The 16196-nt window shown below is 38.9% G+C and overlaps 1 protein-coding gene and 1 long non-coding RNA gene across 4 annotated transcripts in view; one reads left to right on the top strand and one right to left on the bottom strand.

The window, feature by feature from the left end:
- The window catches only part of LOC117360582 (multifunctional protein ADE2), a 186157-nt gene that overhangs the window by 93569 nt on the left and 76392 nt on the right, over positions 1-16196 (top strand). For 2 of the 3 annotated variants that reach the window (XM_033944548.1, XM_033944542.1), the window contains exon 7: positions 8152-8580. The exons of the other annotated variant lie outside the window; for it this stretch is intronic. In XM_033944548.1, coding sequence (XP_033800439.1) covers positions 8152-8580 — 429 coding nt within the window. The remainder of the gene's footprint in view (positions 1-8151; positions 8581-16196) is intronic. 3 annotated transcript variants of the gene reach the window in all.
- On the bottom strand, positions 2118-2607 carry LOC117360603. The gene is made up of 3 exons (XR_004539458.1): positions 2553-2607; positions 2265-2408; positions 2118-2155 (listed from the first exon to the last, which is right to left on the bottom strand). It is a non-coding gene; the product is annotated as an uncharacterized LOC117360603 (long non-coding RNA).

The raw sequence follows: 16196 nt of genomic DNA, 5'->3' as shown, positions 1-16196 counted from the left end.
ACCAAAGTAATTTGTGGGTGGACCAAAGTTGTCATAAATGATTTGCGGATGGCCTGTTGGATATTCCTTTGTTTTATTGACAAATGGGTATAGGCTGGTAAAATCGTAATAGTGTATTTTTTCCCCAGGTTTTGTTTTGTAGTATAGAGAAACAGCATTTGTTCTACCCCCAAAAAGGGCATCTCGTGGGGCCAAGGGTTGCGGTAATGCAGCGCTAGCCAGGAAGTCTGCACAGCCCCTATCATTTTCTTTGACCATCCGCTTCCACTCATGCTCCCACAGACTTACGACCTTGAAGCCCAGGCTTTCCAGGTAGGCTGTCTTTAGCTGCTTTTTGTAATAAAGAGAGCCATAGGTCGTGGCTGCTACAGGATTCTGGTCTTTATCATTATAGCAGACCGGCCAGCCGTGATAAAAGCAACTATTAAATTCAAAAGCTGTTTCTACCCCATCAATGACAGCGTAACCGTCAAGAAAATAAGACCCCACCTTTCTTTCACCCCCGTTCAGAGCATGCATGATCTGTATATTTTGTGCAGCCTCTTGATACAGCAACCATTGAATAGAGGGGGATGAATATCTCTTTTTGTGTCTGTGATAGTTATCCGGGGGGTTGAGCGCCACGGTCTTGGGTTCTAAAAACATAAATCTGAACATGGCCATACTTACAGAGGCTAGGGTTATATATTGGAAAGGGTCTAAACAATTCATTAGAATTTCTGAAGTACCCTCACGTTCTACAACCACATCTTTCTGAGTCATTTTCATGATTTCTGCTCTGTAGAGAACACATGCCTGTCGCAAAATAGCAACATCCTGTTGACAGTAATAAGCCAACTCTTTTTGCAAATCAAACGTCTTGTGCTGGTTGTCCTTGTACCATTTTAAAAATTCCTCTTTTTCTTCAGGCATCATGTTTCTCACACCATAATGCTCCTTATCCGGCATACACCCCACATAGTTTTGATTTTCCTGAGTATTAAAAAAAATGCGGGAAATAATCCTTACAGCCTGGAAAACCTAAGGCCTTTGGAAGTTTGCTAAGTTTCATAGGTAGGAAATTTAGAGAGTCTATGAAACGAATAGCTAAAGGTTCTACTGTGATTTGTAAAAGCTTACCACCTTGAACCAACAGATCTGTGTCCATCTTTTCCTTTAACAGTTGGCTAAGAACAAAATACCCGTCATAGCCTTTGGCATTATGGGCTATGAAGGTATAGTCTTTAAATTTTTTGTCACAAAAAACCTGTATAAAAGCAAAAATACACTCAAGACCCTTGAATTCCCATTTTCTTGTTTCGTACAAGTCCTCGGCATATATGTAATTAGGAATGTGCCAGCCCGTTTCCTGCATACATTCACAATCGTAAATAATATACTTTTCAGATGTTTTGAGTTTATCGATGGGTGTCATAAAACATAAGGGTTCACGGCATAGCTTACACATCCTACCCTTACATTTATGTTTTTCGTTCACATAGGACTCACATTTCAGACACAGTGTTTTAGATAAACACTCCACTTCTTTTTTCTGCGCCAGCTGCATATGTCTATCTAAACAGTCTTTAGAGCGACAACACATCTTGCAATTAGGACACCTCTGCTGTATACCGTCATTGTTCAAACAAGTCTGTGTCAAACAAAGACGGCACCATAATGTACAGGAGTGGTCGTGACTATAGGGCTTCTGGCAAAAAGTACAGAAATTACGCTCCCCATAGAATTTTTTGACATCGGTTATGCCGTAGAAATGATCGTCATGTAGCAATAAGAAAACCGTTTTTTGATAAATGGGCTGGTCTGATGTTTTAAAGCAACACCACGAGTTTGTATAAAACACAGCTCTTATATTTATCTTTAAATGTTGTTCTATGGTTGCTACATCATCGAGCATGACTTTTTTATGTACCGACCACCCTAAATCATTATGTAGCTTTTCAGCACCTATTAACAGTTCAGCATCTGTGAGTTTTACGGGGGATATAAGGGCTGTAAGGCTACCGGCAAAACACAGGTTATTGCCTGTGTTATTCAAATCTATTAAATACATCCTTTTTTTTCTGCAAAATCTGGCTGTCCGGCTGTGCTTCTGTGCTGTTAAACTTTTCTGCCGGCTTCACGGTATCTGCTTGTGACTTTCTAACATTTTCCCGATCTACAATTTATAACATAGCATAACTGTTAATACTTTTTCCCCATCAACCATTATAAAAGTAATAACATTTTCTTTTACACTAGTCTCCTTACAAAATCAGAATACTTACTATTTCGTTTATCTTTTGGTTTCCTGTAAGCAGCTTTGGACTCTGGTTCCCCGTGTAAGAAGCTTTTACTATGCGATCTTTTCCTGTTATACTTTTCCGTCAGGTTCATGGTATCTGCTTGCGACTTTCTAACATTTTCCCGATCTACAATTTATAACATAGCATAACCGTTAATACTTTTTCCCCACCCTTGAGGATCTGACTGCCTAATATTTTCTTGATCAACCATTATAAAAGTAATGACATTTTCTTTTAACCCTAGTCTCCTTACAAAACCAGGATACCTACTATTTCGTTTATCTTTTGGCTTCCGGTAAGGAACCGGTTGTTGGTTAGAACTTGTCGATGTAGAAGGTGTCGGCTCTCCAGCCGTTTCTTGGTCTAATCATAACGAAAAAAAAGAATGTTTTGTAGATGCTGTTTTTAAAAACCAACATATGTGCCAGATAATACATTTGTCATTTACTGTTTAATATCTGTTGTCTTTTTCTGGTAAGAGATAGTTTATTTCTACCATCAGATCCCCGTTCCTGTTTTTAAATGCAATGATAGATTCAGAGAAAGAAAAAATGATGTCCCTAAAACCAAAAATAAAGGCCCCTTTTCTACTCACCATGTTAGCAGTTGATGTATCCGGGGTCCGGTGTAGCACCCACAAAAACCAGAATGCTTGCTGGTCTTCTCATAGTTTATTTTATACACTTACACCCCCCTCTATAGAGGTTATCCATTCACAAAGGCTTTATTGTATGTCTAAGGCCTCTGCTAGAGCTTGTTTGTCTTGGTTAGTCATTTTAGATACCAAAACGACCCCTACGTGTCTAGAGCCTAGTTCCTTATAACCTGTCACACCTTCTATTATTTTAGTTTGGGCTGATAATACATTTCTAAAACACACCACACATTTTAAAAATTTTTTAAGAAAATCTTTATTTTACAACAATAAAATGTTTAAACTTTTATTCAAACAAACATACCGTTACACACTGTATTTCCCACAATCCCGAGAATAAAAAAATAAAACATGTTTTAAAAAGCATTTCTTTTGAAGAATGATTTATAATCGGTGTCACGGATTAAATCATTTACAATCTCTACATATGCACCATCTCTCATGAAATTGACCAATCTATTGAGTAGTCGTGGCCCGTTTATAGAGGTCTTAATATCTCTAATTAAATCAATGATTATATTAATGCTTTCATTACAAAGCATCAATATTTTCATTTTATAGCCTACAAAAGTGACTACATTTACCACACGTCCTAGGCATAGCATGTCACAAGTTTTTTTGAGTTTCTGCTGTATTTCCTTATGTCCCCATATCAAGCAATCGTGGTGTTTTTGCCCACCAGCACGTATTAAGCAGGCTCCACAATCTTTATCCTTCACGCCTTGCAGACATTTATTTAGAATGCAGTATACAGCCACCTTTATAACTGATTTAAGTTCTGTTGGTGTTTTGGAAAGGCCTATGCCGGTCCACAGTCCATAATCACAAGAATCTTCAGGTTTACGCTCATTCACCGCTGGTTCTCTTTGAAACGAGCAGAAAAAACACAAACATGATAGATTTATCATCAGCATGTACACCATGTCCACAGGTTTCTGTGATCGTGAAGATCCGCCACTTCCCTACAAAACAAACATACAGAAATAAATTTTCCTTTTTAAAACACATGAACACATTCAGCTTCATAAACCCTTCAACGACCCCTGGTAATACAAAGTGTGTGTCTCTCTCTCTTACCGTGGAAGATCCTGGCTTTTCCAACATGTCTGTTGCTTCGGCTTCAGCAGCGGCTTCATAAAATTCAATATCTGAAGTATTATCCTCTGGTTGTTCATAGCCTACATCTTCATTTTCTGTGTCTGAATCATATAGCTTTTGAGCATCTGGAAACTCTTGTATTTCAGAATCTGTTAATTCGTGCGTATGCTCCCCGGTATCTGCCGTCACGTCAATCGGTTTTTCAGCCGGTGAGTAACCCTCTTTCTCCGCATTACAGTCTTTAAGAAAGTTACGAGGCCTCTTGGTAGGCCTTTTTTCAGTTACCTGCGTGTTAAAGGGATCCATATTTTCTTTGACTGATTCGTACAGTTTTTCGGTCTTTGGGTAACCCTCTTTTTCTACATCACGATCTTTAAGAAAGTAACTCAATCTATGAGCCTTCGTGACAGTCATTTTGCTTGACGGCTTGAGAACCTTTATTTCTGTTGCTAACAACTGTGAGAACTTTTTATTTCTGATGTTAACAGCTGTTAAAGATCTAAGACATACGTCATTATGACAACACCAGGGGGACCGGGACAGGTTTAAACACACCTCCTCCCTCTCCCCCCTTGACTTTATCAAGAAGGATGAACCAATGAGCTGTAAGTCCTGTTAAATCTTTCCACTACAGCTGCTTTAACAGGATTGTAAAATATCTCCACATTTTGGATTTTAAAGTCCTGTTAAATCTTTCCACTACAGCTGCTTTAACATCATTATGGGTCACAAAATGGCTAACACCTTTTTGTTTTAATAAATTCTTCAGAGACTTATTTAAAAATTCTTTACCCTTGTCTGTTTGAAGTTTTTCAGGTGTATGTCCTAAATTAAATATTGTTTCAAAGGCTTCGGTGACTTCATGACCGGTTTTTGTTTTTAAAGAAACGACCCATGCATATTTTGACAGGATATCTATTACCGTTAAGATGTATTTGTAATCGTTGTTATAACGGGCAAAGGCTGACATGTCGACTAAGTCACTTTGCCATTGTCTGTCAACTTCCGACACAATTGTTTTATTTCTTTTAAAATGGATTCTAGCCGGTCTGTGTAAATTGTATGCGTTTTGACCGGTGATCCAATCCACCACATCTTTTCTCCGGACTGTTATATCACTCTTTTTAGCCGCTTGAAGTAGAGGGTTAATGCCTCCATAGCTTCCTGCCGTGTATAGATCATAATAAATTTGCTTCAATAAAGATTCCTTCATAGCTCTGCCTTTTTAACAGAGCCCTGTTAGGTGACAGCTGCTTTTGTTTTTTTGTTTTTTTTTCAGATTGTTAAGACAACAGTAGGGGGCCGGGACAAGTTCAGACATGTTTAAACACACCTCCACCTCTCTCCCCCTTGGCTTTATCAGGGGAGGGGTGCTGCAAGGGGCTTATCAGCTGTTACCATGACAATAGGGGAGCTGGCCCATTAACCATTAGCTCAGAATTCCTACTGAAAAGTGTGTTAAAAGCAAATGCAACCTTTTCTCGTTTGTTTCTGCCCCTGCTCTGTTTTAAAAGCAGGAAAGATTTTGTGAATGCCTTTTGTTTTGTGATCTGCTCTATCCGTGAGCTCTTAAACCCTGTCTTTTAACTAAAAACTGTTAAAATAAAGACGCTTCTTTTCTGGCCACATCATTTCCAGGTGGGGGGTTTTGACTAAGTCTGTTTCCCCTATTTCTGCCTACGTGGTCAGAAAAGCGCATTTCCGCCGCGTCATTTATCCTATTTCCGCCTACGTGGCCAGAAAAGCGCATTTCCGTCGCTTCATTTACCCTATTTCCGCCTATGTCATCAGAAAAGCGCATTTCCGGTAGGGGCAGGCACTCCCATTTCCGGTGATGTCATCAGAAAGTGTATTTCCGGGGTTAAACACGCCCCCATTTCCGGTGATGTAATCAAAAAGTGCATTTCCGGGGTGGGACATGAGGGGGCGGGGCAATGGGAGGGGGTGGGGCTTGAGGGGCAGGGTCATGGGTGGGGGCGGGGCCATGGGCGGGGCTACCACCATTAATTCCTATGGGAGGGATGGGGCATGGGCGGAGACTAAGGTGGGACAATGGGCGGGGCTTAACCCGGAAGTGAACGCTGATTGGTCGATCCTTATCTCTGACAGCTGTCAATCATTTTGACATGAGGTGTACCCATTATACTACTGTTGAAGAACAGTGCTTTAATGTTCTTATGCCAACTTGCATCCAATCTTTCCAGGCAATTTTAGACCTGCCTATTTGTATCTTGGAGTTCAGCCATAGGGATTGACATAAAGACTGTTCTATAGGAATTTCAGTTAACTTATTTATACATCTCAAGTATCCAAAATAATGTTATTATCCTTAGCATAACTAGGTAATTTAATATCCAATACATGAGACAGACACATTGGGGACATAATTTTCCATTCCAAAATTAACCACTCTGGATAATGTTTCATGAGGTCAAGCAGGATCCAGTACATACCCTGACGCAGAATATAGGCCTAATGATACCTATAAAAATTTGGAAAATTTACCCCTCCCTCCACAATTGGTTTTTGTAGAGATACTAAAGCTATTCTAGCAGTTTTGCCCATCCAAACAAATTTGATAAGAATACTATTCAATTTATTGTAAAAAGAACCTTGAAAATAAATTGGTAACATTCCCATTTGGTAACATACCACAGGCAAAATCATCATTTTCACCAAGATAAATGTAATGGATTCCATTCCTCACACATTTCTGTAACCTTTAACAATAAAGATTTTTCATTTATTTTCATTGTTTCTTCCAGTGTCTTATAAATCCATATTCCTAAATATTTTATACCCTCTTCTTTCCAAAGAAAAGGGAACTGATCAAGCAATCCTTTTTGAGAATGTATATTAAGCGGAAGAATTTCTAATTTATTCCAATTTATTTTATATCCTGAAAATTTTCCAAATCTTTCAATCAAGTCCAATAAATGTGGAATAGTAGATTCAGTATTCCTCAAATGAAGCAAAATATCATCTGCATTTGCAGAAACTTTGTACTACCGACCAGCATAAGGAATACTTTGAATCTCCTCTACTTGTTGAATAGCCAATAGCAAGGGTTCCAATACAATATCAAACAACAGAAGAGATAAGGGACATCCCTGCCTAACTCCCCTCTCCAGATGAAAAGCGTCTGAAAAAGAATTATTTATGTACAATCTAGCCGAAGGGGAATAATACAAAGGTTTGATCATTTGTATAAATCCAGAACCCACACCAAACCAATCCATTGCTTCGTACATAAAAGTCCATTCTACATGATCAAATGCCTTCTCTGCATCCAAAGATACAGAGAAGGCTAGATCCTCCATGGATTTTGTTAATGTCAACATATGAAGAGCCAATCTAGTGTTATGTGAGGAATGTCTATGAGCAACAAATCCAGTTTGGTGCATACCTATAATATAAGGGAGAGCCTTAGCCAAGCGTAGAGTCAATAATTTAGCCAACAGTTTTCCATCAACATTTATCAAAGATATTGGCCTGTAATTTGAAACCAATAAAGGATCTTTATTTGGCTTCGGCAAAACTATAGTCAAAGATTCTGCCATAGTACCTGAAATGCAGTTGAACCTGATATAAATTTAATAAATAAGGCAGTAATGTATTTTGAAAAGATTTATAAAACTCCACAGTGTATCCATCCCCTCCTGGAGCGGATCCAACTCTAAGGGACTTCAATGCTGTCTGAATCTCCTTCATTGTAATAGGTGCATCAAGAGATCCTTTTATGTGCTCGGGAATTTTGGGACCCTCAATTAAATTCAAAAACTCTAAACCATCAAGTTCTTTATTTGAATAAAGCTCAGAAGAATACAGAGTCTTATAATATTTCAAAAACTGTTTTAATATATTATCAATTTGAGAATGAGTAACCCCATTTTCATCTGCAATAGCTGCAATCTTTACTTTCTTCTTTTCTTTTTTTTTTTTGCTTTTAAATAATTAGCTAGTAATCTTCCCGCTTTATTCGCGTTTCCATAATACAAAGCCTCTAGTAAATTTCAACATATTTCTTTTGTGACATTCTCTTCATTTTTGTCATGGATCCATCTTGTCACCAATTTTATAAGCTAATACAAGCATTCTTTCATTCCCCTTCACTAGGCTCAGGATATTCAAGATCAGCAGCAGAGTTTTTCATTCCTGCCATGTCAACTGAAGGAGGCAAGCACTGGACGGCTAAGGAAGTTAAAGCCTTAATTCACCTGTGGTCTGACAAAAGCATCCAGCGTCAACTAGAAGGAAGTGTGCGAAATAAAAGGATCTTTGAGCACATTGCAGTCATGCTTCAGGAGCTTGGGATAGACAGGGACTGGAAGCAGTGCAGGACCAAGTACAAAAACTTGAAGCATGAGTACAAGACTGTGAAAAAGGCTCATGACTTGGGGAACACCAGGAAGACTATGAAATTTTTCAGTGAACTGGATGTTATTCTGGGTCATAAAGCTGCGGAGCAATCAAGCCGATTGGACATGGACAAGAGAGAGGAATTCATAGCCCAGACAGACTCCAGAGCAGAAAACAATTCCCCAGGTAAAAGCTGTGTATAAAATGAATTAGACCATTCCCTTTATATGGAAGCTTCTGGCAATCAATAGACATGATTCTTGGATGGTGACTAAAGCTTCAGTTAGCAACTTGTAAAAGTTATGGACTTCTTACTAACATGCATGAATGAGTTAATATGTGTTAACTCTAATTAGCAGGTGTTAATCTGAATTAACATCCAGATTCTATAAATGTTGTCCAAATTTATGCACCAAAAGTTGGGTGCGATCCTGAGATACGCACACAACTTAATTGGTTAACAAGTCAACAGAAAAAAATGGGCATTTTAGATTATTGATGTTAACTGGCACTTATAGACATATCTGGCTGTGCACTGTTTTATAAGGCAGTACATCTAACTCCAACTGTGCATATCTCAAAATGGGGTGTGGCCATGGGAGGAGCATGGGTATGTTGGGGCATTCTGAAAATTTGTACTTGCAGTTATGGAATAATAGGTCAGTTGGGTCAGTGCACCTAACTTGGATGCTATCATTTACACCAGGTTTCAGCAGACATAATTCTGGCACCCATAGTTAGGCATGAGCTCCATTCTTAAGCGCTATTCTATTAAGAGCATGCACCCTTTACAGAATAATGCTTAGCACCTATTTTTTCCGTGGCCTAATTTGTAGCGCCAATTATAGATTCCGGCCTTAAGAGTATAAAAGGTGATTCTATAACTGGGTGCATGCAGCTTTGCATTCATAAGTGAACTACATGGAGTGTGTAAGTGTCTTAGCACAGTTGCAAATGGGACACTTATAGGCACAGAATAAGTTAAGTGCACTTAGGCACACCTAGTTAATGTTGGCCATAGACCTGGCATAAGTGATCATGCCTAAATGTAGGCCAATCAATGCTGACTTACACTAATACTGCATAATGGAATCTTGGCACAAAGCTGCCATTACAGAATTGAGGTCCCAAGTTACCCCATATTTAGTAAATAATCTCCCAGAAAATAATGGGGTCTTGTATTCTTTTAACATGTGTTAAACCACTTTAACACTTGTTTATATAGATTAAAGTGCGATAATACATATTAGTAAATGAGGTCTCTATATTGGATGCAACAAGACTAAAAGTTCACGATTGTTACTATACACATGCCCGATTTGCAGCCTGTGGTGGTTGCAGGATGAATATAACCTGATATTCAGTGTCTGGCCAGGGCATCAACTTTGAGTATACTACTACTGCTTATCATTTTGATAGAGCTGCTAGATGTACACAGCACTGTATATTATCCAGATCAAACACCGACCCCGAAGTTATGCAGATGACTGAAATAAATTCAGATATTCAGTTCCAAATATCTAGTGACAGGGAATGAAAGAATACTTGTATTAATTTATAACTTCGGTCATTTCATGGTACGTACTTACTTATTGAGGTTTATTAACTGCTTTTATGAAGACTTTTTAATGTGAAAAGACTAACAAGTTCAATAAATTTGTTGTAATTTTTACATATATATGTCAGTGGAAGAATAAGTTTGTAAACAGGAGATGCTCAGTATGTTCAGTTTCTTAACACAGTCAGCTTTAAGACAATACGGTATCTAATGGCATTGCCAAACTGACAAACTGTCGATCGCAGCCAGCTTCCTTATCTACCATATCATAGCGGTCTCCTTGTGCTCAAAAATCTCAGCCATGTCCCAAAACAATGTGTTAATGTTCTCAAAATTAAACAATGAAATAATGCAATTGCTGTTATACATTTAAAGTTCAATATAATGTCCTTTACAACAGAGAATGACACGGTGACAAAATTCATCACCGTTCCTGTCCCCGCGAATAACCGCGGGAAACCATCTTCATGTCATTCTTTAAGGAGAGAGGGAAAAATCAGAGTATGAATGGCCACAACCACTGACCCGCAAGCTTTGCTTTGAAGAATGCTGGTGTAGAAGGACTGAGGCTGAAATAGACACTAAAAAATGACATGGGATTATTTCCCGCAGTTATCCGCAGGGACGGGAACGGTGATGAATTTTGTCACCGTGTCATTCTCTACTTTACAATAAAGCACTTATCTATCTTAAATGGCAGTTTACAGTGTAGCCTTGGTCTGACAAGGTGCCCCATTTCGTGTTCTGTGTCAGGAGCCTTCAACTTGCTGTCACTGTCTGCTGTTGCTCACTGATGTCTCCCATACTAGAACAGTTTTACAGGCCCATAAAACCATTCTAAAATGGTGGAAAGAGTCTTTATAGGATTATATATCTTTTTCTTTTCTTTGCAACTATTGCATTGTAGGATACGTCCTGAGTATTTTATGAGGCACATGTGGCCACATACACATGACAATGACTTCATGAAGTTACCTCCTCAGTGTATATAGTATACAAACTCTGAAGTCACTCGAGTAACAATAATACAAATTCTCCACTAGTGGATATATTAGAGGAAACAATGAAAAATAAACATTCAAAACCTATGTAGTAACTTACCATAACACTCAAAACACCAAAAATCATAGAAACGTAGAAACATGATGGCAGATAAAGGCCAAATAGCTCATCCAATCAACCCAAGCGCAGTAACCATTATCTTTTTCTCTCTCAGAGATCCCATGTGCCTATCCCAGGCCCTCTTCAGAGACAGTCTCTGTCTCCACCACCTCTTCTGGGAGACTGTTCCATGCATCTACCACCTTTCTGTAAAATAGTATTTCCTTATACTCTGGAGCCTATCACTTCCTAACTTCATTCAGTCACCTCTCATTGCAGTTTCCTTTCAAATGAAAGAGACTAGACTCATGCGTCTACTACTGTTACTACTGTTAATTATTTCTTTAGCACTACCAGACACACGCAGCGCTGTGTCACAAAGAATAAGTCACAAAGTCACAAAGAATAAGAAAACATTCCCTGCTCGAAAGAGCTTACAATCTAAACAGGCAAGACAAACATGATGTCATGGATACAGTAAAGTGTTAACTGTTAAGGGGAACGGTTAATCAGCAGGCTGGGTAGGAGAGCAGAGGAATAGGGGTTAAGGATTGAAAGCTATATCAAAAAGGTGGGTTTTCAGTCTGATTTTAAACAAGGGAAGGGGCTTGACGGACGAATTCAGGTAATTTATTCCAGGCATAGGGGGCAGCTAGATGAAAGGAGTGAAGTCTGGAATTGGCAGTGGAGGAGAAGGGTTTACGCTAAGAGTGACTTAACTGAGGAACCGAGTTCTCTGGGAGGTGTATAAAGAGAGAGAATTGAGGAGAGATATTGAGGGGCAGCATCATGTACACACTTGTAGGTCAGTAATAAGATCTTGAACTGTATGGATGGCAGATAGGGAGCCAGTGAAGTGACTTAAGGAGAGGGGTGACATGAGCGTAGCCAAGTTGGTAGAAGATGAGTCATGCAGCAGAGTTTTGCACAGATTGCAAGGGGGAGAGACAACACTGCGGGATACCAGTTAGGAGTAGATTGCAGTAATCTAAGCATGAGATTACGAGAGCTTGGACAACGGTCCGGGTAGTGTACTCAGAGAGGAAGGAGGTGAATTTTGGTGATATTGAAGAGATAGAAGTGACAGGTCTTAGCAGCTTGTTGGATATGCGTAGAAAATGAGAGATCAGAATCGAAGATCACTCCAAGGTTGCGAGCAGAGGAGACTGGAACAATGACAGTTATTTACTGAGATGGAGAAAGGAGGAGGAGGAGCAGAGGCTTTAGGAGGAAAGAGGAACAGATCAGTCTTGGACATATTTAGTTTCAGGTGATGGCAAGACATCCAGGCAGCAATGTCAGCCAAACAAGCAGAGACTTTTTCCTGAACTATCCTCTCCCGCCTTTCCTCCAAAGTATACAGATTGAGATCTTTAAGTCTGTCCCCGTACGCCTTATGATGAAGACCACATACCATTTTAGTAATCTTCCTCTGGACTGACTCCATCCTTTTTATATCTTTTTGAAGGTGCGGCCTCCAGAATTGTACACAATATTCTAAATGAGGTCTCACCAAAGTCTTATACAGGGGCATCAATACCTCCTTTTTCCTACTGGCCATACCTTTCCCTATGCAACCTAGCAATCTTCTAGCTTTTGTCGTCATCTTTTCAACCTGTTTGGTCACCTTAAGATCATCACACCTAAGTCCCACTCTTCTGATCATATATGCAAAGGGCTAGACCAAGGGCTGAATTAATTATCCTGAAATTCTGGAGCCAGTTGACAACTCTAAAACCAAATAAATACAAAATCACAGACTAAAAATAGAAACCCCAAGTAACCAGGCTCTACTTTCAGCACAGCACTGTCGAAATAGAAACAGAAATTTCTTTCTTTTCTCTCCTCCTGTGCAAGATACAAAGACAAAGATGCTGCACATTCCCAAAGCTGATGTATTACAATCAGTCAATTTAAAATAAAAGTACTCATATTTTCTACCTAACATAGGTCCCCTTTTACTAAGCCATGCAGCCAAGTGCTGCATGGCAAATGCTCTGATACCTATTCAATTCCTATGGGCGCCAGAGCATTTACTGCGCCTGCCCGCAATGTTAGGCTTAGTAAAAGGGGGGGGAGGGGATAGAAAGGTAGTATATAAAATGCATTACCCTTACTACCTTGTTGTCTGGGCATTTTATTTTTCTAATCACATTGTTTTGTTTAGGATTACCATATTTGTGGAGACACAACCCCCCCCCCACACACAAAAAAAATAAAATGATTGCTACATTTGCTAAAGAAATATTTAATCATAGCAAATATGTTAATAGTTAATGAACACACATCAAACAGTGACTGACTTTACAGCACAGGCATTAAATAGTAATCTATTTTTTAAAAACTTCCGGATTTGATTTTCACTGATTCTGAGCCAGAGCATACTTATCAGAAGAGTGGATATCCTTCAACAATTCTGACTGGCTTATTTGTGTGAACAAAATTTCTTTGAGAGATTCAGCAAGGAAACAGACTGACTGTCAAAGAGTTTTTCTCATTTTTTGTGTAGGTGTGTTAATCATAGGCACATAAAAGAGAGAGAGGGTATTTTCCTAAATGTTAAAAGACCTGGAAGAAATATATAAAGAAGTCCAGAAAGAGGATATGGTAACCTTAGTTTTGGTCTTTTCCTTCTCTGCATTGCTTCCTTGTTCTTTTTTTTTTCAGGGTCACCATTCCATTTTCTCTTTCTCCTTCATGTTTGCTTCATTTTCCTCTCTTAGCTTTATCTGACTTTGATTTAGCTAAGGTCTCCCCCAAACTTTTCATATGAAGGGAAATTTTTGATATGAAGGGCTACATAGCTCATTTCAAATTAGATAGAGATGGGGAGGAATGTCATTTGAATAAAGTTTGCTGGAGAGGAAAAGGGAACCATTTCTGATCTTCCCAGAGATTTGGAATGCTAGGGAAAGAGGAAAGTAGAGAGCATGGTTCCTACGGATAAGACAGATAATCCCAGTCTTCATTTTCTCTGCCTTCCTTAGCACTGCTTCCTGGGGGAGTGCGAGATAAAAGGATGATAGGGTGTGTTCATTTACACACCACATTCTCTTCCACATAACCCCTACCATATCAAGTTTCAAGTTTATTAAACCACCTAATAAGGCTTCTAGGCGGTGTACATTAGTCAATAAAAACAGTCAAGTTAACAAACATATTTGGGGGGACAATTAACCAAACACTCTCTTCCATTTACCCCCCACCATACTGTTCTTTCCTTTTTTCCATCCTTTCCTCTCACTCACCTTTTTTGTCCTCTCCCTTCTCATCTTATCTCTTTTTCTTCTGATTCTTGTCCTATTTAAATATTATTTGGGATCATTGGTGCGGTTATGAGTTGATTCTCAGGATTTATGAAGACATGAGTATTAAGGGTTAACTGGCACTGAGGGTTATCAGCTCCTTGAGTTACTCAAGGGTTGCCTCTATTCCCTATTTTATTTAATTTTATATGAGCTCATTAGGGGTAATTTTGAGATATTTTACCATTCCTTATTATTCTTATGCAGGTTATACTCTTTTAATTTTCCCACTGAAAACTACACTTCAAGACCACAGGATTTTATGTCTTACTCACTTGAATATATCCAGAGTTGGATGACAGAAGAAACTCAGAAGAAAAAGAATGTTACAAACAAAAAAAAAAATATACTATAAGTAGGAGGACAAAATATAGAAAATTGTCTTTTGGTATTACTGTCCCTCTGTGTGGTGAAACCAAAGTTTTTTAGGAGTTTTATTAGACTCTAAATTGAGCATGGAATGGTGTGCATCTATCAAAGTAGGGAAGAAGTGTCTTTGCCAGCAAGCTGGCTAATCTACTGAAGAGGGCTTTAAACTAGAAGTGATGAGGCAGGGTGATCAAAGCTCCCGGGTGAGTATAAGCTCTCAGTAAGTAAATTACTGAATACCTACACAGATGGGAAAAGGGGGCAATGTCTGGAAAGTAGTATATACTAATGCTCGAAGTATGGGAAACTGGATCTATGTTCTTATGTTCTTAGAAGCTGTGACGGAAGAAGATGAGTTCGACATAGTAGCGTTCACAGAGAACCATGACTGGGATGTAGATATATCGGGCCATAATCTGTTCAGGAAAGATAGGGTAGGAAGAAAAGGAGAAGTATGTTAAAGATCATGTTAAAGCCACACAATTGCAGGATCTTCAGGACAAGGAAGAAGGACTGTGGATCAATTTGGAAAGAGGGAATGGTGAATATATTTACAGGCCTCCACAGACAGAAGAAGTAGATAGAGATTTAATAGTAGACATTCAGAATATGTCTTAAAAAAGGGGAAGTCTTGTTAATAGGTGATTTTAACTTGCCAGATGTTGATTGGGGTGTCCCTATTGCAGGGTCTTCTAGAAGTAGGAAGATTCTGGATTTTCTACGAGGAGAACTGTTCTAGCAGTTAGTAATGAAACCCACACAGGATGGGGTCATACTGGACTTAGTGCTTAAAACGGGGAAAGTGTTTCTGACGTTACAGTGGGTGATCAGCTGGCATCCAGTGATCACTACATAGTACGGTTTAATATTAAGGTGGGTATAGAGAGAGCTCATTTGAAAGCAAAGGTTCTAGACTTAAAAAAAAAATAACTTTCTTCAGATGGGGGTTTATATCATGGAATTATTGTCTAGATAGGAATGTCTGGAAGGAGTGAAAATGTGGTGGGCAAAACTGAAAGGAGCGATAGTAAGGGCGACAAACCTTTTTGTAAGGCAAGTAAGTAAAAGTAAGAGGAAAAGAAGGCCGCTTTGGTTCTCAAAAGTAGTAGCTGAGAAGATTAACAATAAGAGGTTACCTTTCATAAACTACAAAAGAGGAAGACGGGCAAAAATATCTGGAAAAGTTAAGAGAGGTTGGTCATGTAGTCAGGAAAGCAAAGATACAAATGGAAGAAAAAATAACTGACACGGTAAAACGGGGAGACGACTTTTTTAGATATATTAGTGATAGGAAGAAGTGCAAAAGTGGCATTATGAGACTCAAAGGTAAACGGATGGAATATGTAGAAGCTCATAAAGAAAAGACTGATTTGCTTAACAAATATTTCTGTTCATGATACCAAAATCTGCAATAGAGTAGACACCCATGATGGTTTGAATAACATGAAGAAAGACCTGGCGAAGCTTGA

The sequence above is a fragment of the Geotrypetes seraphini genome, chromosome 1 (assembly GCF_902459505.1).
Source record: "Geotrypetes seraphini chromosome 1, aGeoSer1.1, whole genome shotgun sequence".
Taxonomy (NCBI): domain Eukaryota; kingdom Metazoa; phylum Chordata; class Amphibia; order Gymnophiona; family Dermophiidae; genus Geotrypetes; species Geotrypetes seraphini.
The sequence above is the reverse complement of the archived record's forward strand: the minus strand, read 5'-3'. Positions and strand labels throughout refer to the sequence as shown.